The sequence below is a fragment of the Patella vulgata genome, chromosome 5 (assembly GCF_932274485.2).
Source record: "Patella vulgata chromosome 5, xgPatVulg1.2, whole genome shotgun sequence".
Taxonomy (NCBI): domain Eukaryota; kingdom Metazoa; phylum Mollusca; class Gastropoda; family Patellidae; genus Patella; species Patella vulgata.
The window spans coordinates 3782227-3809350 of record NC_065883.2 but is presented as its reverse complement, the minus strand read 5'-3'; the positions used below and the strand labels follow the sequence as shown (position 1 = coordinate 3809350).

The 27124-nt window shown below is 38.9% G+C and overlaps 1 protein-coding gene across 4 annotated transcripts in view; it reads left to right on the top strand.

The window, feature by feature from the left end:
- LOC126822595 (carbohydrate sulfotransferase 11) overlaps nt 1-27124 on the top strand; it is a 66404-nt gene that overhangs the window by 13611 nt on the left and 25669 nt on the right. For 2 of the 4 annotated variants that reach the window (XM_050551564.2, XM_050551563.2), the window contains exon 2: nt 16062-16196. In XM_050551564.2, coding sequence (XP_050407521.2) covers nt 16109-16196 — 88 coding nt within the window. In that variant the 5' untranslated portion in view covers nt 16062-16108. Of the gene's footprint in view, nt 1-13551; nt 13977-15752; nt 16197-27124 lie in introns of those variants that run through there. The other 2 variants (XM_050551562.2, XM_050551561.2) reach the window with 2 other exon arrangements.

Here is a 27124-nt window from a genome sequence, read left to right as displayed (position 1 = left end):
AAATTAAATGACATGGGGTTGAACACCCTATTTGTGTGGAGATTAGGGTTTTACGTCGGGATCTCACGTGGTTAGAGAACCACGCCCGGTCCCCTGTAGACAATGTGTACTTATATTGCCGTGTATTGTAACCCGTGGTTTTATTTACATACATCTATAACAATATATCAAAAAAACAAATTGACGGCCTTTATCGCGATATTAACATCTTTATTACTATTTAATGTTGGTTGTTCAGTATTTTTATGAATGTAAACGTGGGAAAGAGAGTTTCTTTATTCATATTCAGAGTGATATGGCGCAGGATTAAGACCAGTGGAAATTGAGTGAGACGGCCTTAATAGCACGTGCATTGTTTACATTGGGCGTAGTAACACAAACTGATCCGGGCAGAATTGGCGCCATTTACTCATTTTACACCGTCTTAATAATTTAAAAAATTGTTTTATAATTTAAATTTGCAGAAGAAAAATAATATAATATTGAGAGTTAATTAACTCGCCTAATCTGATTAAAACACAGATCCTATTTCGTTTCGTTTTTATAGTTCAAAATTTTTTTTTACTTGTCTTTACTACACTAGGATATGGAAGAATTGTTATCATTGACGTGTTCTGGATGATGTGAGGGATTAGCTAATGAAACGGTCGGTTACGGCGAGCTTTTGGCGTGAGGTGCACGTTTATCCACTAGAAACATCAATGCTGATTGGTTAATCAAATATCTGTGTCAAAAGCCACTCGTATGACCTCTGACGCGACCTCCAAAAACAACTGGTCAGATCTTCATGTAGTGTAGGCCATCGAAATTATAAAAAAAAAACGAAACGAAATGTAGATCTGTATTGTAACTAGCCCCAATGTCGCCCTTTTCAGTGATAGCAGCGGCTAAGCGAATATTTACTGCGGATCAGTGCTAATTAACCCATGCTGTCGTCATCCTTTTTAGTGATTGTAGCGGCTAAGCGAATATTCACTTTTGATCAGTTTGTAATAAAGAATGTAAAGACTTTCTCTGATGGAATGGAACAGGTTTCACGCCAGCTGATTTTAAAAGGAAGCTGTAAAGAATTCCTTGTTTTGACTTGTCTCAGACGAAGTGTAAAAGAGTCAGGGCGATAATCTTTTAAAATAGCGCTAATTAAAACAACTTCTCGACAGATTAAATAACTGGAGATGGCTAAAAAGCCAAGAATAGTTTTACGTAAAAAGAGAGAGAGAGAGAGAAATGGGGTTTAACGTCCACTCGACACAAATTAGGTCATTTCGGGACTAACATATGGTTTAATTTTATTTACATAATTCGCTTGCGCGTAGGGCTCTTTAGCAGTGGGAGGAAACCGGAGGACCCGGAGAAAACCCACGAGGTTGGACAGGCGACCCTACTCCTTGTCACGTACAACCGGGGATTCGAAACCACGCCAGTCGACTCAATGACAGACTTTATGATACAGCGCGCGCACGCTAACCATTCAGCCATCCAACCCCCCTTTACGTAAAAAGCTGTCATTAATTACGGTAATGGCTGAAAGATAACACCGTGAAGATTATGGATGGAATGCCAAAAAATAGAATGAGACCAGTAAATTATTGGGTTGTTTGTTTTCGTTTTAGCAATTAAAATAATTTAAATTTTCTGAATAAAATAAGATGTCATTTGTTGGCACGCCGCAGTTGGAGGGATAACGTTAAACATACATATGCAAGCACTAAATCTGCCCATTGCAGGTCTTTCTTTAGGCCTGAAATGTTATCTAAATTATTAATTAGTCATTAATTATCTTATCCAAACCATAATCAACTCTTGATGCAATCGTGTGTTTTGGATTTTCAGTGGATTTGAATCCGATCTGCTGCTCAACACTCATTGATGATTAAATCCAAAGTCGATGATCGAGACTATGTTGTTGGTTTTTTTTATCATACCGACTTTAGTAATGATGATCGAGGCTAGGCTTAAAATTCAAAAGCTAATATCTTGGTTCAGAGTGGAGCAATTTGACTGAAATTTTCAACATATTCTGTTTACGTTATCCATTTTTTAACTATTATAGCGAGAACAGTCAACTCTTATCTAATCTCCCATAATGCCCCTATAATGGAGCTGACGATAACGTTGTCGTTTGAACGAATGGGCGTGGTCAATACAATATTCATCTGAAAAAAGGAAACGTCATGATGAAACTAAGACTCTATTCTACATAATGGCTTACTTCTGTTGAGCGCGGGTTTTTTTAATTATCAATTCTTGACTACTCTCTTCGCTCGCATGAGCTTTTACATTACTGTTTAAAGGAGGCAAGCTTTTAACCGAATATCATCCATAATTCGACATTGCAAACACGAATTATTGGTCAATATTATCCACAATTTAAATCAATATTGATGTTTTTATCTTACCCGAAGCGATAGCCCAACGTCACTAGGTCTATGCTACTCCGCGATCCAAGCTACCACGATACACCAGTTATCACCTTCGCGACAGCCCTAGTGTAGCCGCCAACACCCTAGACAGACAGACAGGACAATAAAACAAAGGACATTCACAAATGTTAGTATGACACGGGGAGAGAAAGAGAGAGAGAGAGAGAGAGGTATGGCTTTTAACGTCCACTGGACACAAACCAGGTCATTTCGGGACTAACATATGGTTCAATTTTATTTCAATAATTTGCTTGCGCGTAGGGATCTTTAGCAGTGGGAGGAAACCGGAGGACCCGGAGAAACCCCACAAGGTTGGACAGGCGACCCTACTCCGTGTCACATACAACCGGGGAATCGAAACCACGCCAGTTGACTCATTAACCATTCGGCCACCCCCCACCCCCCATGAGAAGAGTATAACTGGTCTGAGATAGTAATTGATTGCAGAAACGAAAAACACTAAAGATAATATGGCGGCTTTGATTTTCTTAATCTTATAATCTAAAAATTAAATCTCTGGTTGAAGCCCCGCTATTACCCGGAATGCAAATGACCGCCCATTTTATGAATTCAGATTCCTAACGAGAGGTGTCTGGTCGTATATTTCTTAATAAGCTTCGTCTCATATTTCAAAAATCTGTTGTACCACCATTACTCACACTGGAAGTCACGAGAAGAAAAAATCCCAAGATGTTATTCTGGCTTCTGTGACAGGAATTTTAATAATCGTACAGTTGAACTGATGGCAAAACTAATGAGTTCCACAGAAGGTTGTCCTGACATGAAGAAAATTGATGAAAATAACGGTTTTCAAATTCATAAGCCGAGAAAAAAAAACTAGGTCTTAATGTTCGCACGATATTTGATTCAAAAGTTAGTTACACCCACTCTCATAGCAATCCGATTAGAATACAGATCTATATTTCGTTTCGTTTTTTATATTTTTGATGACCTACACTACATGAAGATCTGACCGGTTGTAGTGGAAGGTCGCGTCCGAGGTCATACCAGCGGCTTTTGACCCTATGACATCAGACATTTGATTAACCAATCAGCGTTGATGTTTCTAGTGGGTTACCCACAGTTCCATGCATCTCACGACAAAAACTCACCGTAACGGACCATCTCATTGGCTAATCCCTCACATCATCCAGAATGCGGGTTATATAACAACTCTTCCAGGTCCTAGTGTAGTAAAGACAAGTATAACGAAATTTTAAACTATAAAAACAGAAACGAAATAGGATCTGTGTTTTAATCAGATTGCTGTCATGGTGATGGTGAAGAAATTGGACGACTTAACGTTGTTTGTCGAGTCTGTTGAGTCCAGGAGCCGTGATGTCATAGTGAATAGCACGCTACTTCAATAACCAGACGTTCCCCAGTTTAATCCTCGATTTACCAGCCTGTTTTCTCAGGTTCACGAGACGACAGAATGTGCTTACTCTTTCGAGAACATCGAGTGCCACAGTTGCCAATTCTCTGTTATCTGGGACGTTTGTCTGACAAGCCTGTTTTCACTAGCCTAGCCTGACGTTAAACCCCATTTCATTGGCCTAACAAGCCTGTCTTCATTAGCCTAGCTTGACGTTAAACCCCATTTCATTGGCCTAACAAGCCTGTCTTCATTAGCTGAGCCTGACGTTAACCCCCATTTCATTGGCCTGACAAACAAACAAACAGTTTGGGTTGTTTTAGGAATATTTTTTATCAGATTGGAATATTTTGTGACATGATGCATTGATGACTTGGTCGAGTAAGAGTAACATCCATGGCCAAATGCTTTTTTTAATAGTTTTTACTTCTAGAGAAAAATGATAATTACTCAATCTTGTGATTTTATTTTCGTGTTCTCCGCTTTCCATCCACTGTTAAGGAGTCCTGTATGCCAGCGACTTATTGACAAAAACGGTAACAGTATAACGCCCCCCCCCTCTTACTCTCTCTCTCTCTCTCTCTCTCTCTCCATCTCTCTCTCTCTCGCTCTCTCTCTCACTCTCTCACAGCACACTGTACGGCGTATGCCCGTCTTCATTAGCGTAATGGGGGCAGAATACTAGTACGTTAAACCCCATTTTATTTCAATTTTTCTCCGATTAACTCCAATGTTAACATTACAGAGGTTTATTAGGAATTAAACGATTATAAATCAACATAGATACAGATATAGAGGGCATTACGAGTGTATCTAATTACCAGGTAAATATGGCCTGTCATGTGTCACCTGTCGCATCTGTCAATTTATCCAGATAAAACATCGGTTTCGGTCTTTTTGATGTCTTACTCACCTGAATCATCGAATTGTTGGCAATAATTGACCCATTTCTAAAGTCAAAATGGGTCAATTACTTTATTTAATTTATGGGCCTGAATTCCAAATACATTGGATTTATTCAAGAAGAACAACGACCACGTTAACCTCGTAAAATTCACGCACAAACGATCTCAGATATTCAGATATAATGAGGAATTTATTTGACTCCTCTTTGATCTGTGATGGTTGATAGCCACTGGAGCGTCTAATAGATAAGATTCAGTTCTTTTTAAGGTGGGGGGGCGTAGGGGGAGGGGGGAGGATATACCTTATATATTTTACATTGTTCCAGACATACCTGAATTATTCGGGGGGATGGGTGACCGAATGGTTAGCACGTGCGCGCTGTATCATCAGGTCTGTTATTGAGTCAAGTGGTGTGGTTGTACGTGACAAGGAGTAGGGTCGCCTGTCCAACCTCAAGGGTTTTCTCTTGGTCGTCCGGTTTCCTTCGACTGCTAGAGACCCCTAAGCGCAGGCGATTTATTGAAATAAAATTGAGCCATATGTTAGTCCCGAAATGAACTAGTTTGTGTCGCGTGGACGTTAAACCCCATCTCTCTCTCTCTCTCTCTCTCTCTCTCTCTCTATCTGAATTATTCACGTTTCCAAACATGCATCTCGGGACTCAGTGAATAAGACGTTGGAACGCTGACCTGCGCGTCCCGTGTGTGATCCATGTGTAGGTCTAGAACGTTGATCAGGATTTTCTAGCGTGGTTCCCGCTTTTCATTGGTGCAGGGCCAGGACCTGACAAGAGACAGCGTATAGTCGTTCGGATGGGTCAAAATGAAGACGGGTATACGCCATACAATGTGCTATGAGGGAAATTTTTCCCGGTCAGGGACACTATTGCCTACTCTGTTTATATCGATTTCCAACTGCCAAGGGATCTTTAACGTGCATGTCAATATATACACGGGATCTCGGTTTTTCGTACCATCCGAACGACTAGACAGCTGTCCTTATCAGGCCCTCCATCCTGCACCACTGACAAGGGAAGACGTCGCCGGAAAATCACGATGAACTTTCTCGGCAAATGCAGGATCGAACACGTGACCTCCAGGCTAGCGAGCCAGCGTCTTACCCACTTAGCCATCGTGACTCCCTGGTAAAATTGGAGTGTGGAGATGGTCATAATATGATATGTTTTAACCCCATGGTTGGTTTCAATAAAGTAATAACAATATTTCTAGTTTAATTGAGTGAGGAAATTCCTCGTGAAATCTGATATTTATTGTACATTGGACTGTCTTTAAAACAATTTAAACGTGTATTGTGAATCATTGAACCGTGTATAGTAAATTAGAAGATGGTGGGTGACAATTTGGTCGGTATATATTGATATATATATATATCTATGTTACCATGGTTAATTAACGTCCATTATCCACCATCTTGAACCAGGAGTTCCAGCGCGGGGGAGGTAGGGGAGGTTCCAGAAATTTCAGATATCCATATTGAAGTGTCATGGTGACAATTCGCCAGCGCGTAACGTGCGCAAAGAGTAAAGCCCACAACGGCGGATTGTGGCGGGGTGGCTAGGGCTACGAAAAATGGAACGCTGTAGATGTGTTTTCCGACTATTTAGAGTCCCTGCTCCCAAAAATTATTAATTGGTCTGAGTTTATATCGTTGGCCATTGCTACATTAGTCTCAGATTTACCTTTGACCATTGCTACATTAGCCGGAGGTTTACCGTTGACCATTGCTACATTACTCGGAGGACACCTCCCTTTCTCTCTCTCTCTCTCTTTCTCTCTCTCTCAATACGTTAGTAAACCACTACTAGTTTTTCTGGCAATAATAACTCACTCAAAACAAAGAATATTTCTTCTACAAACAATTCAAAAATAATTGTCAGGATTTGTTTTAAAGACATTTGAAGTTTATAACAACTGTTATAAGGTAAATTGATATTTCTGAGAATGTGTTGAAATATTTTTTTGTCATATATTATAAATTGCTGTTTCATTTATAAAAATGAAATGAAATGGGGTTTAACGTCCTACTGTTCTACTCCAACTGGGCTAATGGAGGCGGACATACGCCATACAGTGTCAGCGGCGCTATGACCTACTCTATAGGGGTTCTTCTAAGTGCACGTCAATGTGTACTCGGGGCCTCGATTTTTTGCTAGCCTGGAAGTCGCGTGTTCGATCCCTGTATTGGCCGAGAAAGTTCATCCAGATTTTCCGGCGTGGTTTCCCCTTGTCAGTGATGCAGGACGGAGGGCCTGACAAGGACAGCTGTCTAGTCGTTCGGATGGGACGAAAAACCGAGGACCGTTGTATACATTGGCGTGCACGTAAAAGATCCCCTGGCAGTTGGAATTCGATATAAGAGTAGGCGATAGTGCCACTGCCCGGGCAAAATTTCCCTCATTGCACACTGTATGGCGTATGCCCTTCTTCATTAACCCAGTAGGACGTTAAATCCCCATATTTCATTTCATTTCATTTGTCTTAATCACATTGTCTAATAACATAAACTTTTAACCGTCTGGACCTTCCATATACAAGTGGTACCGCATGTTCCAGAAATAGCAAGAGTGCAGAATCGTAAAACGAAATAAGAAGTCAAGGACAAATTGATATAATTAGGCGGTTAAAAATTCAGATCCCTTGGTCGCCATTCAAGCCGACATATTTAACACACATTGAATAAATAACACATCACTCCCGGTTTGACAGCTTGAGTGGTTAGAAGAAACATATCGCCGTTTTTATTTTTGTTTGTAGAAGAAAGGTATTGGCGGGGTCGAATAACGGAATTCATGAAGTCATTAACAGACTTGCGCGTAGGGGTCTTTAGCAGTGGGAGGAAACCGGAGGACCCGGAGAAAACCCACGAGGTTGGACAGGCGACCCTGCTCCTTATCACGTACAAAGGGGAATCGAAACCACGCCAGTTGACCCAATGACAGACTTTATGATACAGCGCGCACGTGCTAACCATTCGGCCATCTAACCCCTCGAAGTCATTAATAACATGAACAACTCAGAATGCTTGAATTTCGTTGTTTTCAGGAAATGTAAAACGTCTTTAAAGAAGAAATGAAATGAAATGAAATGGGGTTTAACGTCCTACTGTCCTGCTCCTAACCTGGGCTAATGAAGACGGGCATACGCCATACAGTGTGCTATGAGGGAAATTTTGCCCGGACAGCGGCACTATCGCCTACTCTTATATCGAATTCCAACTGCCAAGGGATCTTTTACGTGCACGCCAATGTGTACACGGGACCTCGGTTTTTCGTCCCATCCGAACGACTAGACAGCTTTCCTTGTCAGCCCCTCCGTCCTGCATCACTGACAAGGGGAAACCACGTCGGAAAATCTGGATGAACTTTCTCGGGCAATGCAGGGATCGAACACCCGACCTCCAGGCTAGCGAGCCAGCGTCTTACCCACTTAGCCACGTGATCCCCTTTAAAGAAGAAGAAGAAAAATGTTTGGTAATAATTATGATAATATTACAACTCACGGCTTTATTTTTTCTTAACCCATCAACACAGTTTTCTACTTTTCTTTATCCATCAACATAGTTTTGTATTTTTTAAGTGGATATCTGCAGTTTTGAGTTTTTAGTGGTAAATTATTATCTAATGAAAATTTGTGGCTCTGTTTTAGTAGAGAATTATTATTTTTTACATGCAAAGTTATTAAAAGTTATGCTGATTGTTACTCGGTTATTTTTGTGAAGCATATTATTTTCTGATGGTTATAATGATTTGTACTTGCTACTCATCTTTGGTAAGAAGCTTTTAAAATAAATTCTAAGTTTCCGCCAGTTAAAGTACGACAAATACGCATCGATTGGCGGAGTTCGATTTTTGATATGAGGTACATGTAGGCCTGACAATTCTAAGATGGCGGCGATTACGTCATGCTTGGTTTCTGATATTTGTTTATTTTATATGTTTGATGGCCGAATGGTTAGCGCGTGAGCCTTGTATCATAGGGTCTGTCATTGAGTCAACCGGTGTGGTTTCGATTCGTGGGTTTTCTCCGGGTCCTCCGGTTTCCTCGCACTGCTAAAGACCGATACGCGCAAGCGAATTATTGACATAAAATTGAACCATTTGTTAGTCCCGAAAAGACGTTAAAGCCCCCCCCCCCTCTCTCTCTCTCTCTTTCTCTCGGTTACAAATTAATAAATTATTGTTAATCAGCGATATTTTACTTTAGATGAGTATTTAAAGTAAAACGTAGTGCGGGGGAGGGAAAACGATGTTGTTCAATCCTATAATTATTTTATTGTTCAATGAAGAGCGAGTGGAAGCGCTGCGCTGCCTGTACAAAATCCAGCATAGCGTATACAGGTTTTCATAATCCCAGTTGGTACAGACTTGAAAATTTGAACCCACTTTTATTTCTTTTAATAAATTTAAAACACATGTGCCCCAAAGTCAAACAAGAAATAACTGATTTATTGCCCGTGCTAATATTTTCATTTCATAAACACTTACAAACTGTTTAACAAAAGTTCTAAGTGTAGGCCGATCTCTTAGAATACAATAAACGACTGTTTTAATGTCTGAATGGTTTATTACCCGGGGAATGGGTGGAGTATTACTAGTAGGTCCATTATTATTGTTAGGTTGTTCTGTAGGTGATTATTAAATGTTCATTTTTATTTTTAATAAAAACATATTTACTTTCTTATCCTCTTGACTACAGAGAGAGAGAGAGAGAGAAATGGGGTTTAACGTCCACTCGACACAAACTAGGTCATTTCGGGATTAACATATGGTTTAATTTATTTCAATAATTCGCTTGCGCGTAGGGGTGTTTAGCAGTGGGAGGAAACCTGAGGACCCGGAGACAACCCACGAAGTTGGACAGGCGACCCTACTCCTTGTCACGTACAACCGGGGAATAGAAACCCCGCCAGTTGACTCAATGACAGACCGTATGATACAGCGCGCGCGTGCTAACCATTCGCCCCCCCCCCCCCTAGACTACATCATAATATTTATTTTTATTAAAACCACTGATTATTCACATATCTCAAAATAAATATATTTTAATGTTATTAATACTGAATTAAAGATACAATATGGGAGATTAGATAAAGAGCTGGTAGTTCTCACTATAATAGTTAAAAACTAGATAATGTAAAGGCAATTTGCTGAAAATTTCAGTCAAATTGCTCCACTCTGGACCGAGAATTTAGCGATTGAATTTTCGGCCTAGCCTCAATCATCGTTACTAAAGTCGGTACGATAAAAAAAACATAGTCTCGATCATCCAGTTCATGATTAAATTATGAATGAAACTTGAGCAACAAATCGGATCCTAATCCAATAAATATCGCAGGCTAGCGTTGACATCGAGAGTTGATTATGGTCTGGATAGGTTAATTAAAAATAATGTCTAATTAATAATTTAGATAACATTTCAGGCCTAAAGAAAGACCTGCATTAGGCAGATTTAGCTCTTGCATTATGTATATGGACCATGAAACGTGCATTATGTCATCGCCGTCAATAAGAATCGAATGTTTTCTCCGATTTCACCCCCGCCCCCTCCCCTCTGCCCTCCCCTCACTCTTAAGCTCCCTCGATTTTGATCCCACCCCAATTGGGAAAACATTATCACGTAATATGGAAATTAACAATTTCCGTCCGGAAATGACGTTGTGGGCGATAAGATACTTGTATGATGGGTTAGTGCTAAATGATAAGGCCAGCTCAATTTTCGTCATAGGTCACGAGATGTAAACAGGGCTAGCGCTACTCCTAACCATATCCCTAACCCTGCGCCTAGCCCCAAAGCTTACCCTAAGCCTCGACTACAATCTCGCCAACAATCACATGCTCTAACCTTATTGACATCTCAACGACCTTGACAAAAATAGAGCTGGCATTAACAAATACATTTAGCCTTGTATTATGACCCCATTGATTTGCGTATACGACGTCGTACGCGTGCTCCTTGTTTGAAAAGTGTACCTAGGCCATGGAATATATGAACGTTTGAAGTTTGACAATAAGTATTGTTATCTATGAACGAGTTGAATCTAATAAAACTAAAACTACATTAATCCAACCAGTATTAGGATTTTTACACTTGATAAAAAGGGGGATCAATGGAGATTATACAATATCGAAATACCAGAATCCGACGAATATAAAATTTTATTTCACCAGTCGAGGGTTTTACTGCCCAAATAATAGAAATGAAATGAAATGAAATGAAATGAAATGGGGTTTAACGTCCTGCTGTTCTGTTCCGATTGGGCTAATAAAGATGAGCATACGCCATACAGTGCTATGAGGGAAATTTTGCCCGGGCAGCGGCAGTATGGCCTACTCTTTTGCATGTATTGAATTCCAACTTTTTTACCTCCACGCCAATATATACACGGAACCTCGGTTTTCGTCCCATTTGAACGACTAAAGAACTGTCCTTGTCGGCCAATGCAGGGATTGAACACGCGACACGTGTCCTACACACTTATCCACCGTGGCCCCTGCGCGTAATAGACTTCCAATAGGAAAAACACTACAATTCAGAATAGATTCTGTTTCTAAACATAACACATGACACAACAACACATTAAAATCTGCCTCTACAATGGCCTGCAGTCTATGCCGTGCCAACTAGGACCCCCCCCCCCCCGCCTCACCACCACCACCCGGCTAAATCTTTTTTGAGACGACAATCAGTTTTGGGCACGTGATTGTTGATGAGATTGTAGTTGTAGATAAGGATTAGGGTAAGCATTGGGGGTAGGTCCAGGGTTAGGGTTAGGGGTTGGGATTAGCGCTAGACCTGTTTACATCTCGTGACCCATGACGAAAAATTGAGCTGGCCTTATCATTTAGCACTACACACACACACACCCCCGCCCCCCCCCCCACACACACACCCAAGGTCTGATCCTTGGCGGCAGTGTATAGTTGGCCTAATATTAGCACAGAATCTGAGTTAAAACCTCATCTATTTCACGTGCTCTAACCTCGAGAAAATTTAGACTTTATATAAAAAATTAGGTTAATTAAAAACATCGATGATCTGTAAATTGATTTAAATTAAAAACAAATTCTAGTATTAATCTCTTTAATGTAATTTCTCTAGCCTCATAATCAAAACTTCCGGTGTTAGTATAAAAATATAGCAGCCAATATAACATTAAAGTGGCCAGTTTTTGTAAAACGTCCTGGGACGTTGAATATTTATATTTGTTTCTTCTATGTTGAGGCTGTGTTATAAAATCTGAATGGGTTTATATGATTATGTTTTATGGAGGGTGGGGTGGTAACACAATATGAACATTTCTGCTGGGTTTACCGTTGGCCACTCTGCTACATTAGCCTGAGGTGTACCTTTAACCATTGCTCCATTAGCCTGATGTTTACCTTTAACCATTGCTACATTAGGCAGAGGGTTACCGTCGGCCATTGCTACATTAGCCTGAGGTTTACCTTTAACCATTGCTCCATTAGCCTGAGGTGTACCTTTAACCATTGCTCCATTAGCCTGATGTTTACCTTTAACCATTGCTACATTAGGCAGAGGGAAACCGTCGGCCATTGCTACATTAGCCTGAGGTTTACCTTTAACCATTGCTCCATTAGCCTGATGTTTACCTTTAACCATTGCTCCATTAGCCTGATGTTTACCCTTAACCATTGCTACATTATGCGGAGGGTTACCTTTAACCATTGCTACATTAGCCTGATGTTTACCTTTACCCATTGCTCCATTAGCCTGATGTTTACCCTTAACCATTGCTACATTATGCGGAGGGTTACCTTTAACCATTGCTACATTAGGCAGAGGGTTACCTTTAACCATTGCTACATTAGGCGGAGGGTTACCTTTAACCATTGCTACATTATGCGGAGGTTTACCTTTAACCATTGCTACATTAGCCTGAAGTTTACCGTTGACCATTGCTACATTAGCCGGAATTGTGAAATTATTAACTACACGCCCGCGTTCCCGTCATCCGTTTTCATTATCCCAGTCGGTGCAGAAAAGTAGGACGTTAAACTCCATTTCATTTCATTTTACACTCTCATCACTCCATTTCCTCGTTTTTTGGGCATAACGTCGGTTTCCTCCGAGGGTGATATCACATACAGTATAGGGTGGCCCTTATTTTTTCAAAATACCCTCAATTCATGTCTCCAATACAAGAGTTTTAATATTCAGCTTTAAAAGTTACTTTTAATAGGTTTGAATAAAATATACAATTGTGTATCATCCGCAATCCGCGTGTAGATGAAATAATAATTCATGATGTCTTACTATGAAACCAAGTGGTTTAGTGTATAAACTAAACAAGATCGGTCCGAGGACGGACCCTTGGGGTACACCGGAAGCCACAACAGAAGGGCTAGAAGTAAACATCAAAGAAAAAGATGTAACTTCCCGGAAAAATCTTGATTTTGCCAATTTTCGAACCTCTGTATAGATCACTGGAATCACTTGTGTAGCTTTATAAATGTTGTTTTTGTCTTGTTCACATTCTGATTAACCAGGAAACAACTTTTTTTTCATGTATAACTTTTTTCCATAAAAATAAACAAAACTGAAAAAATACCAAAAAGTCCTATTTTGTTCGAACTTTGATAGACGGTAGCACCATCTAAAAAAAAAAAAAAATTTCATTTTTTTCTCATCAATTTCATAACAAATTGAGGGGAAAGCCTCTTAACTTCTCAAAATTTTGCAAAATAAGGGCCACCCTAATACAGCACTCACGCTCCCATTTTCCGCTTTATTTATTTCTGAGTCTATAATGATTATAAAATAGGCGTTGATCTATAAATGTAGCTATATAGAGATTGGCTAAGTCATGGCGTGGTGGCCTTCACAGAGTCTCCTCGTAGGTTGGGATTGTTAAATATTATAGAGAATTCATATCTTGTAGTTTGTGACGGACGTATGTGAACCGTTTGCTCTATGATCTGGCTAACTTTTGTTTAGTCTTTGTCGTTGTTGCGAAACGACCGTCGGGGAGAGGAGAACGTTTGAATGTTTTGTGTTCAAAATTAAAATACATACTTTGTATAACTCACATGTGTCTAGTAAAACAACCCGACCGTGACTCTGGCTGATTTCAGTATGACTTCACCTCGGAATAGATCATTCGATGTATTCTCGTTTAAATTTGGATATTTTACTCATATTTTGTGACTAGACAACTTAATATATGGCGTTTTGAAATGGATGTCACAACGAGAGGATGGGATTCTTAATTCTGTTGAATGTTTATCTTTAAACGTAAGTTCTTCATTTAGTGGCATTTAATAATTGAACAGTAACACACTAACACTATTTATGTAATAACAATTACTGGTTTATTAACATGCAACGTTTCGACGTTGATACTCTCGCCTTTAGTAAAATTGTAAACTTAGTATTCTGTTGTACCTTCTGTTGTAAATTAGACTATACCCGAATTATATACCGTGAAACACATGTTATATTCAACAGTATTATACTTACTTCATTTGGGACTAAACCAAACATACTAAACGTCATTTTGGACTAAACTAAACGTCATTTTGGACTAAACTAAACGTCATTTCGGACTAAACTAAACGTCATTTCGTTCTAATACTAAACGTACTAATACTAAACGTCGTTTTGGACTAAACTAAACATATTAAACGTAATTTTAGACCAAACCAAACGTCCCCACCCCCAACCACCCCCGTGATATTTGTAATAAAATATGATATTCGACATGGTGATGTTAAATTTGAAAGTTTACAGGGAAATATTTTTCAGTCAGTATTTGAAATATAGCTCTATTAAAGAGGTAATGTTAAACTGAAAGTTTATAGAGAAATGTTGTTTTTTTATGCCTTGTATTATTGTTCTGTTAACGTTGGACCAATCCTTTATATAACAGATTAACGTCAGATGTACTTTAATATAAACAATTCATACTGGTATAAATTAAACCAATTCCATTCTTAGGATTGTCCATAGACCCATCCCTTCCGCTATCGTTATCGACCGGTCGATCAATAGAGAGAGAGACAGAGAGAGGGAGAGAGGGATGAGATTAACGTCCACTCCACACAAACGAGGTTATTTTGGGACTAGTTATTGGCTTGCGCGTAGGAGCCTTTAGCAGTGAAAGGAAACCGGAGTACCCACATCAAAACCCACGACAGTACGACGCTACAGTTTATACCTATTATACTATTATATCGAATTCCAACTGTGAGGGGTTCTTTTACATGTACATCGGACTTGCGTGTACACGGGACCTCGGTTTTTCGTCAGATAGCTGTCTAGTCCTTCGGATGAGACGAAAAGCCGAGGTCCCGTGTATACATTGGAATAAACGTAAAAGATCCCTTGACAGTTGGAATTCGATATAAGAGTAGGCGATAGTGCCGCTGCCCGAGCAAAATTTCCCTCATAGCACACTGTATGGCGTATGCCCGTCTTCATTAGCCCAGTATAGGAGCAGAACAGTAGGACGTTAAACCCCATTTCATTTCCCTTTCGAACGGCTATACGCTGTCTCTTGCCCGGTCCTCTGTCCTACATCGGGAGGGGGGGGTGGCCGAATGGTTAGCACGTGCGTGCTGTATCATAAGGCCTGTCATTGAGCCAACTGGCGTGGTTTCCAATCCCCGGTTGTACGTGACAAGGAGTAAGGTCGCCTGTCCAACCTCGTGGGTTTTCTCCGGGTCCTCCGGCTTCCTCCCACTGCTAAAAACCCCTACGCGCAAGCGAATTATTGAAATAAAATTGAACCATATGTTAGTCCCGAAATGACCTAGTTTGTGTCGAGTGGACGTTAACCCCCCCCCCTCTCTCTCTCTCTCTCTCTCTCTCTCTCTCTCCAATAACATGATTAAGGGGAAACCACGCCGAAAAATCCCAAACACTGGACGTTTAGATTAGCGAGCCAACGTCTTACACACTGAGCAACCGCGGCTACCGAAAACTGAAAAAATAAATTCTTACGTATATACCCCATTAGGTAGCTGTTCTAGTAATTTGTATAACAACATTTGACGTCTGGAAAGATTAACCACGTGCAGGCCTGAGAAAATGTTCTGCCAATGATTAACAAGCTGTCTGCAACTTCATTCAGTAGCAGACGAACACTTGTAGTCTCGCGCAAACATCACCCTACCAGTCTGCTACCATTCCAAACAACTCGAGCAGACGACACGTCGGCACGTGCAGTAGACGAGTGCAAAAATAAGAAAAGAAGTGTTGTTTGGGAACTGGTTCCGAACCGACGATAAATGGCAGTTTTTAAGATGGGAACGATGAACCAGGAGTGCATTCGTCTTCCCTCAGGAAGTTATAATATCTATGATGTTCCGTTTGTTTCAGAAGCGAGGAATGATCGCCGAGTAATCCACGGCAGTAAAAACAGTAAAATGTTCCGAAATGTGGTGACGTGTGCCAAAATTCTCCTCTTTCTTCTCAATTTATGGGTTTTATCCATCGTGCTGGTCGTAGTTTTAGGTAAGTTACATTTCATTAAATTTATTTTAATTAATACTTTAAATACCTGCCCCCCCCCCCCCGCCTATCTTTGAGTAGATTTATTGTAAAGAAAAATCACATTAGAACAAACATACATAAATATAGATAAACGCTGCCTTGTTCACTACTGATTCAAGGGCGTTGTGTAAAGATGCCTAAAGACCAAGGCGTAAATTTCCTTAACCGTGGCCCTAGGGCGCGTTTCTTGCTGATGTGTTAAAAGTTGGATGGCCGAATGGTTAGCACGCGCGCGCTGTATCATGAGGCCTGTCATTGAGTCAACTGGCGTGGTTTCGAATCCCCGGTTGTACGTGACAAGGAGTTAGGGTTGCCTGTCCAGCCTCGTGGGTTTTCTCCGGGTCCTCCGGTTTCCTGCCACTGCTAAAGACCCCTACGCGAATGCGAATTATTGAAATAAAATTAAACCATATGTTAGTCCCGAAATGACCTAGTCTGTGTCGAGTGGACGTAAAACCCCATTTCTCTCTCTCTCTCTCTCTCTTTATTGGAAGTAACAATGTAATAAATATACAAACAGAAACATAAGCTTTATGGGAAACAATCACGGGTATACAATCTGATTGTTATCAAGCTCAATAAATACATTGCAAGCCTGGAAATAAGGCACCTGTCACAGACAATGTCAGGCACAGATTCCGACTTTGTCAGGCACAATATCTCTGGTGCCTGTCATTTTGTCCGGCACTTATTTCAACTGATTTGTCTTTTTTATTGATATTATTAATACATGTCCGGCACTAAGTTGAAAATATGAGATACTATTTCATTAGTGCCTGACATTTTGTCAATTTTGAACTTTGATATTCATGCGCCCTGGGACGGCGCACCGGCTGCACCCCCTCTTGTGAGGCCTGAGTAGGAGCCCCAAGTACACCCCTTTAACAGGACCCTGGACTGAACCCCGTTAACCCTCTTAAACATTTCCCTAATCCCTAATTTGTGTTAAATTCAGCATCAACTAATTTTATTTATATCTGGATTTATAACTCGCTTAACTCAGATCTGCGATTTTTTATAATTTAACATTTAAGATAAGACAAATATATTATGATAAACAGATCATATGGTCTACTGCGAGTAAATAAATCCCTAAAGTGTATATATTGTCGTGGTATATAATAACAACCAGTGAATATCAGATAACCAAACCACCATGCATAAAGTCTTGACAAACTAATCTATCGTATTACATCACCATTGATTGGGATCAGGCCTTTCTTGTCGGAGTAAAAGGGACTTTAAAGGTTTTCTGGGAATTCGCTGACTCATAGTTTATAACAACTAAACAAGAGACATTTTGTTTTATTACCCTGTTTTATTACGTAAATCAAGTTGTTTTATAAAACCATAACACGCCTAAAATAGTTTTGATAATATGCGACATTTCTAGATAATTAAATAATCTTTGAGAGGCATTTAGTAACTGGATAGAGCAATAAATTATAACACATACTTATGAAAAAACAGCTACTTATTTATTTGGACGACATTTCGAAGAGTATTCTTTCAACGTTATCAAGGTAATACACTAATAGTTTTTCTGTATATATATTGGCCTCATAATTCTTGTATTACTGTATTAGCTTGATAACGTTGAGAGAATACTGTTCGAAACGTCGCCCAAATAAATAAGTAGCTGTTTTTCCATAAGTATGTGTTATAGTTTATAGATAATTAAAAGTGTATAGGGTGTTCTAGAGAACTAGAGAGAGAGAGAATGGGGTTTAAAGTCCACTCAACACAAGTTAGATCCTTTTGGTAGTAACATGCGGTACACTTTTATTTCAATAATTTTCTTGCGGCGTAGGGGTCTTTAGCAGTGGGAGGAAACCAGAGGACCCAGACAAATTCCGCGAGGTTAGAAACGCGACTCTAGAGCTTGCTATTGTATGTGGTCGATAACACGCCGCTTGACGCATTGCCATATTAAACCCCATTTCATTTCATTTCACGTTAGCTCAGTCGGACCAGAACAGTAGGATGTTAAACCTCATTCCATTATTATATATAATTTATTATTATAACATTTATAGAGCGCTATCTTCCACAAAACGTGTTCCGTTGTACAATACAATTCAATTAAATATGTAATAAAAATAAATATATATATAAAAAAACTAAATAAAACTATAGAATTAAAACATAACACGGTAGCGTAGAATAAAATCTCATATCACAAATAGGTTTTAAAAGAATTATAAGTTAAAGGCTTTCTTAAACAAAAATGTTTTAAGAAGTGACTTAAGAGAGATTAAATCTGTGCAGCATCTTATATTAAAAGGTAAAGAATTCCATAATTTCGGTGCCTGGACGGTAAAAGATCGATCTCCAAAAGATAAAAGTCTTGCTGATTTATTTACAAGTAAAACATGATCAGATGAAGAGCGCAGAGTGCGACTTGATGTGTACATTTCTAAAAGTGAAGATAAATAAGATGGTGACATATCATTTATACATTTAAAAGTTAAAAGGAGGATTCTAAAAATAATCGGTAACCAATGGAGTTTCTGTAAAATAGGAGTAATATGGTCATTATAATTACTTCCGGTGATTCATTTCATTTCTCCTTAGCCCAGTCGGAGCAGAAAAGTAGGACGTTAAACCTCATTTCGTTTTATTTCTCGTTTCCCACGTAGTTCAACAAGTTAAACAATTTGTAAACTGACGCCTGGACAATTATCATAAAATTCACATCCTTACTAATATTTTAAAAATCTTCAAACCAGACGAAAAACTTGTTAAACAAACTTCAGAAACTCTATAAGTTTATCTCTAAAACATCTTGTTCACAGGGTAAAAAATGAAAGGGGGTTTGACGTCCTACTTTTCTTCACGAACTGGGATAATGAAGACGAGATAAATTGATAATAATTACTGAGTTATTGCTTAAAGATGTAGTATGTAAGATTTAGATAAAGAGCTGACAGTTCTTGCTATAATAATTCAAAAATAGATAATGAAAAATGAATATATCGAAAATATCAGTTAAATTACTTATTCTGAGCGAAGTTATAAGTGATTGAAGTTTCGACAAAATGAAGCGGAATTTTGGTTTTTTTTATTATTATCGTAGCAACTGTCGTGCTTGGCATTCTAGACTAAGTCTCGATTATCCATTTTATCGTAAAAAAAATTTAATCTCGGGAGTTGCGGGTGGGGGTTGCGGGGTCTAGAGAGTTGATTATACGTTGATGTTCGTGAAGAAGAACCAGTGCGAGATGGACACGCAATTGTCTTAATTAACCCAGTTGATGCCAAACAGCAGGTCATTAAACCCTTTATTTCACGTTTATTACTCGACTATGTCATACTATGTGTGGGTGTTTCTGTTTTAAAATAATCTAATAAGAAGCATATGCAATATGCAAACAATGCCTGCAAGAAATTTAAAGATTACAACAAAAAAAAAAATAAACCAACCAAAAAAAAAAGTTAAACTGAAATTCATTTGTCGGGTTTTGGTCTGTTGTTGTCTTTTTAAAAACATGGCTAGATTTACTCACAAGATATAAACATTTAAAATTGGTTTTTAGACATTCCTTTTCAGTTTTCAGACTTGTAGTCTGGAATTATGAAAATAAGACGTTTCTGGTTGAGTGAAATCGAGGGTTGGTCTGTAAGATTTAGTGGGTTAACAGGTCGTGTTATATGTTGATAAGATACCGGCAGGTGGCGTGGTGAACAGTGACAGCATGGACAGTAATTATATCCCACGTTATCTGCGGTTACATAAACACAACGTAAAATTTAAAAACAAAATGGCGATTGAAATGAAATGGGGTTTAACGTTTCACTATTTAACAAAATGGCGATTAATTTTTAAAATATTTTGGTTAGTGTTCCTTCAATTTTACACTGTTCTGAATCAATTAATTAACAATCAATCGTTTCCTCTGATTCTAATTGTTTTTTGGGGTGTTTGGTATACCAGTGGTCGAGATATCCATATTATTTCCAACAATTACTTCCAATTTCTAATAATTTTAAAAATCGTTTTAGAATTTAATTTTGAAAGCTAAAATAACTCGTGCCTTTGTCACTCCTCTCGGTGATACTAGCGACCAAGCGAATATTCACTGCTGACCAGTTTGCCCTATCAGTGATAGTAGCGGCCAAGCGAATATTCACTGCTGATCATCAGTGAAAATGGTCGATCACGAATGTACCCTAATAGTATATTGAGATGTATGACCACCTGTGGCGAGCTAGACGATGTTATTCCTTCGTTTGACGTTGATTAGCCTAATTATTATACCTTCCTACAGTTTGTTAGATGTAGAAAACATTTCACGTGTGTGTGCGCGTACGTGTGTTTTCGTTTAGATCAAACAAGTTCTGAAAGTGATAAAACACCAACTAACGGAATCTTTCTTCTAAGTTCTGTACTGTATAGCTTTTGAAAAGGAATGTTCGGATTACTGTAAAACCTGTTCCCAGTGTCTGTATTATCAACAAAACACATCTCGAAGTGTTGAAACAAATCGTGGTAGGGTGGGAGGTGGGGGTTGATGATGGCTGAATGGTGAAACGCGTTAGATGGTTAGGTCTGTCATTAAATTAAGTGGCATGGTTTCAATTCCCCACTTGAACGTGACAAGTGACAAGGAGTCGGGTAGTCTGTCCAAACCTCGTGGGTTTTCTCCGGGTCCTCTGCTTCCACTAAAGCGAATTATTGAAATAAATTTTTGAACCATATGTTAATCCTGAAATCATAGTTTGTGTCGAGTTAACGTTAATCTCTCTCACTCTCTCTCTCCCCCTCTCTCTCTCTCTCTCTCTGTCTCTCCCCAGTTTCTCATGCATTTAGTATTTTAGAAGGGTGTCGTAAGTCTTTAGAACCCCATTAAGCTCCCCCCCTCTCTCTCTCTCTCTCTCTCTCTCTCTCTCTCTTAAGAAGTAATTATCACTCTCAAAAGTTTGTTTTCCTCCAACTGCTAAAGACCCCTACGCGCAAGCGAATTATAGAAACAAAATTGAACCATGTGTTAATCCCGAAATCACATAGTTTGTATCGAGTGGGCGTTAAACTCTCTCTCTCTCTCTCTCTCTCTCTCTCTCTATCTCTCTCTCTCTCTCTCTTAAGGAGGAATTATCACTCTTGAAAGTGTGTTGATTGATTGCCTTGCACGGTGTGTGGTAATATTGCTAGTCTTCATTAGTCCAGGTGGAGCAGAAAAGCTGGACGTTAAACGCCCTTTAATTTCATTAACCATTTCATGTGTTCCGAGTTAACAACTGTTTAATAGATCATATCCCTGAATGTTTTAAATTATTTTACAATTTATAATTATGAGAAAGATAAATAAAAAACTTCTCCTTAGTTTTATGTTCATTATAAACAATTAAAGACCAGCAATAAACAAACTTAAAAGGAGGATTTATTATTATCATAATTTATCGTCTAATGATGCGATTTTATATAGATTGCATATTTAACAAATATTTATTTATAACACTATGGCGCACAATTGAGAGAGAGAAGAGAGAGAGAGATGGGCTTTAACGTCCACTCGACACAAACTAGGTCATTTCGGGACTAACATATGCTATGGTTTAATTTTATTTCAATAATTCGCTTGCGCGTAGGGGTCTTTAGCAGTGAGAGGAATCCGGAGGACCCGGATGAATCCCACGAGGTTGGACAGGCGACCTTATTCCTTGTCACGTACAAGCGCACAATAGGACTATTAAATTTTATTTTTGGTTTGAATTAACATTACACGGAAAACGATACAATATCCAGTGTTAACTGGGATTTATGGGATATTAGATAAAGAGCTGAAAGTTCTCACTATAATAGTTAAAAACTAGATAATGTAAAGAGAATATGCTGAAAATTTCAGTCAAATTGCTCCACTCTGAACCTCATAGCACACTGTATGGCGTATGCCCGTCTTCATTAGCCCAGTATAGGAGCAGAACAGTAGGACGTTAAACCCCATTTCATTTCACTCGTCTGATTATACTGATAGAGTTTCCCGCCACTACACCGAGAATTCTCACAATTCAAATTCTGTCCGTCATATATATAGATTACCACATGTTTTATCACGTGACTTTAATTTAACCGTCATGCTGTATTTCACGGTATGCTGTTTTATTTCCTACCTAATTTAACTTGAACCCCTTCACCTTCCGTGCTGCCATCTTGTATCAGCGTCAAGTTGTTAATTGCACCATTGTAATCGAACTAATCAGAAACACAGAGAGAGAGAGAGAGAGAGAGAGGGGGGGGGTTAACGTCAATTTAACCCAAACTAGGTCATTTCAGGACTAACACATGGTGTTCAATTTTATTTCATTAATTCGCTTACGTAGGGGTCTTTAGCAGTGGGAGGAAACTGGAGGACCCGGAGAAAACTAACGAGGTTGGACAGGCAACCCTACTTCTTGTCACGTACAACCGGGGATTCAAAATTGATCAGAAGCAATCTTATGTTGATGAAGGAAGTTTTCGTGTCTCCCCTGTGTAACAGTTTGCTGGCTGATCTAGTTGCAGATCATGCGTAAGGCGATGTTTTACTAATCAGAAGGCCCCGGGTTCCATCCAAGTGTTCATCGGGACAGTTCTTGGCGCAGGTCCAGAGGGGTCAGGGGTGGGGTGAAGTTCCGAGGGGTCTCATACCAGCAGAAATATTATCCCAGGTCTTCTGATTTTCTCAAATTCCTAAACACGTTCTTACAATTAAGACGTCGTGGCGTGAACTGGTTCGGACAGAATGGTGTCTTTTACTCATTTTATTTATTTACACTAAATAGGAAATATTTTTTTATCCAGATATACTTCAAACACCTTTATCTATTTATCTAATACTTCAAAAAGATGTTCTAGAATTTAATTTGTACAAAGAAAAAAAAGTTAATATTGCGAGCTAATTAAGCCGCACCGATCCATCCCTTTCAGTGATAGTAGCGGTCTAGCGAATATTCACTGCTGTTAAGTGTGACATGGCGTTGGGACAGAACCAGTATTTCAGAGTTAAAACTACGGATAGTTTAGAAAATAGACGTGAATAGAATGGTATTGAGATATGGCATTTTTTTTTTTTTTTTTTTTTTTTAAAAACACATTATGGTTATGTTCGCAATGCCAAGGTGGTAATTTTGTTCGCACAACGTCAGTGGTTTCCGCCTACCCTTCTCCGAATTCCAACAGCTAAAGGATCCTCCACGTTCTGAGTGACTCTATTCCACTCTTTGACATTTCAAACGGTTAAATATTTTATTGCAATAAATCGACAGGCATATTTTTAAAAACCTATTACGTAAGATTGAAATATAAATCGAACGTTAATGAATAACCACATGAAAATAAATTTCATCATTTACAGTTCTTGAAAATTGTGCATGTCTGGCATTTAATTGAAAAAAATAAAAATAAAAAGTTATTTAATGGATGCTACTTTGAAACATATTTCATCATCTCCTCCCTGTCTGGTAATAAATTGGGGAAAAAACTAGGTAACCTGGCTAGGAATTCTATTAATTATAAACATTGCACGTGGGTGTATATATTTACACATGTTCATCAACATGTTGGTTGTATTTTATTAGGGAAATTACAGAATTTGCACACTTTTACTTTCAAATAAATTATATAACATATATATAAAGAAATAGAAAATTGTATGGAAGGACATCACAGACGAAAAATGTCTGATGGTTAGTGATATGATGTATGGAAGAACATCACAGACAAAATATGTCTTGTGTACATTGAAATGTTGTAAAGCAAAATTGAAAATACGAACATTTGTTATGATAGGGCGGGAGGGAGGGGGCGTGGGTGGTCTAAAGCGGGTGTGCTTTAGATCAGAGGGTATGTCACCGAGTCAAGCGTCGTGGTTCGGATCTCGGGCCTAAATGTGGTAAGGGGTAGGGTTACCAATCTAATTAAAATTAAGATCTATATTTCGTTTCGTTTTTTATACTTTCGATGGCCGACACTACATGTAGATCTAATAAGTTATAGTGGGACCAAGCAAGCGACATTTGACCCGATAACGTCAGTCATTCGATTAACCAATTAGCGACCGCCATGCTTTTTTAAATCTACTTTTGCTTTGTTTTGATCTCTATCGCTGGTAATGTCTACCCACAGTTCGCGCAAAAAAGGTCAAACGCTCGATTCGACAGCCCATTTGATTGGCTGACCCCTCATTTCAAGCAGAACACGAGTTAAATAACAAATCTTCCAGATCCGGGTGAAGTAAAGACAAGTTTAAAAAAACGAAATTTTGAACTATAAAAAACGAAACGAAATTGGATCTGTGTTTTAACCAGATTGTAGGGTTACCTGACTAACCCCGTACGTTTTCGTCGTCCTGGTCTCCTGTTTGCTTCCACTGATAAAGACGCCTAAGGTACCATATGTTAGTCCCGAAATATGACATAGTTTGCGTCTGTCATTGAGACACAACTGGCGTGGTTTTGATTCCCCCGTTGTACGTGACAAGGAGTAGGGTCCCCCCTCATCCGATTTCCTCCCACTGTTAAAGACCCCTACGCCCAAGCGAATTATTGAAATAAAATTGAACTGTAGGTTAGTCCCGAAATGACCTAGTTTATGTCGAGTGGACGTTAAATTCTCTCTCTCTCTCTCTCTCTCTCTTTCTCTCTCTCTCTCTCAAACGGTGCAGGAAACTAAGGCTTCTTGGCACGAGAATGAGCAACATTATCTATACGGTTGAATGAAGTGTGAGAATTGATGGTAGTTCTAGAGTAGGAATATTTGAAGATATCTAGAATATACATCGACTGATCATTAACAATCATTAGTCTATAAACAGACACACTCACTGACAGGTAAACATCATAACACACCGGTAGGTGGCGATACTAATTACATCTACAGCTGTTAATATACAGACAACGTATTACCCCCATAATATATCACCCGTCATAAAACATTCTGTCCCACGTAACAAGTGGTGAACACCCATAAACATGTCGACCAACATCTGATGCCTTACATACTAGAAACCATCGAACCGTTAAAGAATGTGACCCAATAAAATGTGACTTCCGGTTGTAAAACTGAAACGTTCCATTCTCCTCACCGCTACATTATCGTAGTGGGTTGCTATTTAATTGTTATTTAATTATTCATGTTAATTGCCAAAGATCTTAAGACTATTATAAGACAATATCGATGAAATTATTCCCGAGTTAATTTATACAAATGACCGATGAACCCTTTCCTCCGAGCTAAGATAAGTTGGTTCAATAACGTGAAAGTAAAAAACACACAAAAACGACTTGAAACAAATAAAAAGATCGAACTGTCTCACGGAATAAATCAATAAATATATTATAAATATTGATTTTGATCGATACAAACCTAGCTAAGTTCAATATATAATATCAATAAATATATAAGTATAAAATAGATCTATAACGTGTTTCAGTGAATAGTGTACACCATGATGGTCGTTCATCCAGATATTCCGGAGTGGCAGATGGGATTCGATATAAGAGTAGGCCATAGTGCCGCTGTCCGGGCAAAATTCCCGCATAGCACACTGTATGGCGTATGCCCGTCTTCATTAGCCCAGCTCGGAGCAGAACAGTAGGACGTTAAACTCCATTTCATTTGTACATCGTGGTCAATACACGACATTTTGATGAATGTCGATCTGGACAAGTTCAAAAAGTGATATTGATCGCAATAAATATTTACATCAGGGTAACGATACCACAATACAAGAAATCGTTAAGAGTCCAGGTCATCTCAGACTAATTAATAAATTTAATAATGGATGGGATAGGAATCATTAATTTGGTGTGTTTCAGATCCATTCATTCGATTTGATATTTATTGTTTATTTCTTGCAATGTCTGTTGGGGGTTGGATGGCTGAATGGTTAGCGTGTGCGGCTGCATCATAAGGTCTGTCATTGAGTCAACTGGCGTGGTTTCGAATCCCCGGTTGTACGTGGCAAGGAGTAGGGTTGCATGTCCAACCTCGTGGGTTTTCTCCGGGTTCTCCGGTTTCCTCTCACTGCTAAAGACCCCTAAGACCAGGCGAATTAATGAAATAAAATAGAACCATATGTTAGTCCCGAAATGACCTAGTTTGTGTCGAGTGGACGTTACCCCCCCCCTCTCTCTCTCTCTCTCTCTCTCTCTCTCTCTCTATCCACAGGTTCTCATGCATTTAGTATTTTAGAAGGGTGTCGTAAGTCTTTAGTTTACGTGACGGAATTTTTAGTGAAACTGTTCCAAGTATGTAAATGTTATCAATTCCATTAATTTAAATTTTAAAGTTAAATGGCGGTTGTCTGGTAGATTTATGAGCTGATATTAAACAGGCCTGGTTTGTTTTACTTTAATGATTATTTCAAATTGTTGCTGAATCTGATCTCCATCATCGCCATGTCAGCTGCTGGTCCTGATATCTTCTGTTAATCGATAAAACACCGGTTCCATAGAACAAAAACCCGTTTGTTTACAAGGTCGCCATTTCTTGTTATTCCAATTAACTCCTGAAGAGATGTCCAAAAATATCAATTAACTCGTAAAAATTTGTTAGTGTCTTTGTAGCTTTTAAAGTTTTAATGTGGTGTCAGAAATGTTTAAAAACGCAGATTTCACAAAAATATTTTTTGTGTGTGTTTATGATCGTTATGATTGTTGAGGGGTGTGGTGGTATGGGATTACCCCCGAGAAAGGATTATCTCCGATACGTGATTATTCCTTGTTATGATAGTTAAACGTTGTGGTGGAATGGGATTACCCCCAAGAAAGGATTATCCCGCGATACGAGATTATTCCTTGAGTGAAAGAGGAAGAAATTCTTGTTAAGAATGGTCGTCAGGATTACGGATTTATTTTTATTGCGTTTAAAGTTGCAATTTCATATTTTTACGTTATATTTTTAAAATTTA